Source organism: Penaeus monodon, chromosome 24 (genome assembly GCF_015228065.2).
Source record: "Penaeus monodon isolate SGIC_2016 chromosome 24, NSTDA_Pmon_1, whole genome shotgun sequence".
In the NCBI taxonomy this organism is placed as follows: domain Eukaryota; kingdom Metazoa; phylum Arthropoda; class Malacostraca; order Decapoda; family Penaeidae; genus Penaeus; species Penaeus monodon.
Genome location: NC_051409.1, coordinates 23180774 through 23182687, shown reverse-complemented (window position 1 = coordinate 23182687; position 1914 = coordinate 23180774). Strand labels below are relative to the sequence as shown.

Genomic DNA, 1914 nt, shown 5'->3' with positions numbered 1-1914 from the left:
TACTTATAAAGTGAAAGTTATTGTTGATAAATGTCGACATCTGATCACGAGTTCGTGTAAGAAATAAGGTGATTTTTTAGTAAAGACTATAGGTGAAGATCTAGAAGTAAAAAGGGAGCACGGTCATGATGTTAAAAGAGAAAGAACCCAATGGGGTTGACAAGCTCTTAGCATGGTACTCATGGTACGTTCTACAAAGAGCAGTATCTTGGCTTCGTCGATTCTCAGCATGGATAATGGAAGGTCGCACTAGACTGGAAAAATCCCAAATCAAAGTAGCATAATTGCAGTCAGCCCAAACAGCCATCAAAGGGTTCATTTCTGGGATGATATTGAGACACTTTATAATGGAAAACTTACTAAGAAAAGCAAACTCTACTGGCTTGAGCCAATGCTTGATGACCAATGTGTGATCCGAGTTGGAGGTCGCCAGCTGAGTGAATATAGTGATCATAGTGCTAAGCTCATCCTCCTTCCTAAAGATCACCCTGTAGCAGCCCTAATTATCCAAGACATACACATATTTGTTGCAAGGCACTTAGGAAGGGAACATACCTTGGACAACTTGAGGAGACATTACTGGATAGTGGCAGGTCGACCTTTAATCGATCGCATCCTGAGGAACTGCTTCACTTGTCGCCGGGTTAGTAGCAAACCACTAACACAACGACAGGATGAATTGCCTTTGGAAAGAATATCAGCTAATAATCCACCTTTCACCCACACTGGAGTAGACTGCTTTGGGCCATTTAATGTGATGTAGAGGAGAAGAACTGTCAAGTGTTTTTGGATGTGTCTTTACCTGCCTCGGTTCCAGAGCTGTACACCTTGAATTACTACATTCCCTTGATACAGACGAATTCATCAACGCCCTCATGCAATTCATAACGAAGCGGGGCACTCCTAAAAAGATCTTCTCTGACAGAGGATCTAACTTTCAGAGAGCCAACAAGGACATCCGTGCTAAAACACGCAGCTGGGCTACAGTTTATAAGATGTGCAAAGCGTTACACAGGAGAGACATCGAGTGCGTTTTCCACCCTCCCATGGCCTCCCACATGGGTGGTGTATGAGAACGACCTATGCATTGGTGATGTAGTCCTCATTACTGATCCCCACCAACTAAGGCATTGGTGGCGTCTAGGAAGAGTCATCCAGGTATTCCCGTGGCTCTAATGGCTTAGTTAGACAAGTTCGTCTACATACTAGCTCTGGGGAACTAACCCGGCCCATCGTAAAGCTATGCCTTATGGAAATGGTTGTCGATTCCCCTCAGGATTTATATCGAACTGCTACTTAGCGACATGCAGTACTCGGTGGCTACACTCCCCCCAAACAATGGGGGGAGTGTAGCCGCTTGTTATCAACATCGGCATGGCGTAGATGCTGGCATCAGCATCACATGTATAACATCTGTTGCCGCTGTCATCAGCATCGGTATAGCGTGGCTGCGGATACCAGCATCTGGCGTATCTCATCCTCTGTAGGGCTTGGGCTGACGGCTTCCTCATGGATAATGCCGTAGTCGTGTTCCTCCATGTTGATATATGTGTGAAATAGCCGCCTTGTCCCTAGTGTGATTTGAGAATCGGAAAGGAAGGCTGTTCACGAGAGGTCCATACAGTTTGTAATAGAGCAGTTTGAGAGGGATACTGGTTCACAACGTCTACATAGGATGCGACTTATGACATTCTAGTTAAAAGGCTACTTTTCCCGCTATGGTAATGTATATATAACGTCCATGTAAGATGCAGAATGCGTGTCCTGTATATTGTTGGTTACTTAAGAATAGAGTAGGACATATTAACAAGTCGTAAAATTGTAATTCTTCCTGTATTCAATATATCATTCAATGGTAAAAACATAAGTAAACATGAATCGAATTGCGACAGTGACTGTGATTATTATTGTATT

General features: G+C 43.7%; 1 protein-coding gene across 1 annotated transcript; it reads left to right on the top strand.

The window, feature by feature from the left end:
- The first annotated feature begins 128 nt into the window (after positions 1-128).
- LOC119588888 lies at positions 129-1073 on the top strand. The gene is made up of 3 exons (XM_037937524.1): positions 129-184; positions 277-759; positions 818-1073. Exons 1-3 carry the CDS (start codon positions 129-131, stop codon positions 1071-1073), a joined length of 795 nt encoding a protein of 264 aa, XP_037793452.1.
- The last annotated feature ends 841 nt before the right edge of the window (positions 1074-1914 follow it).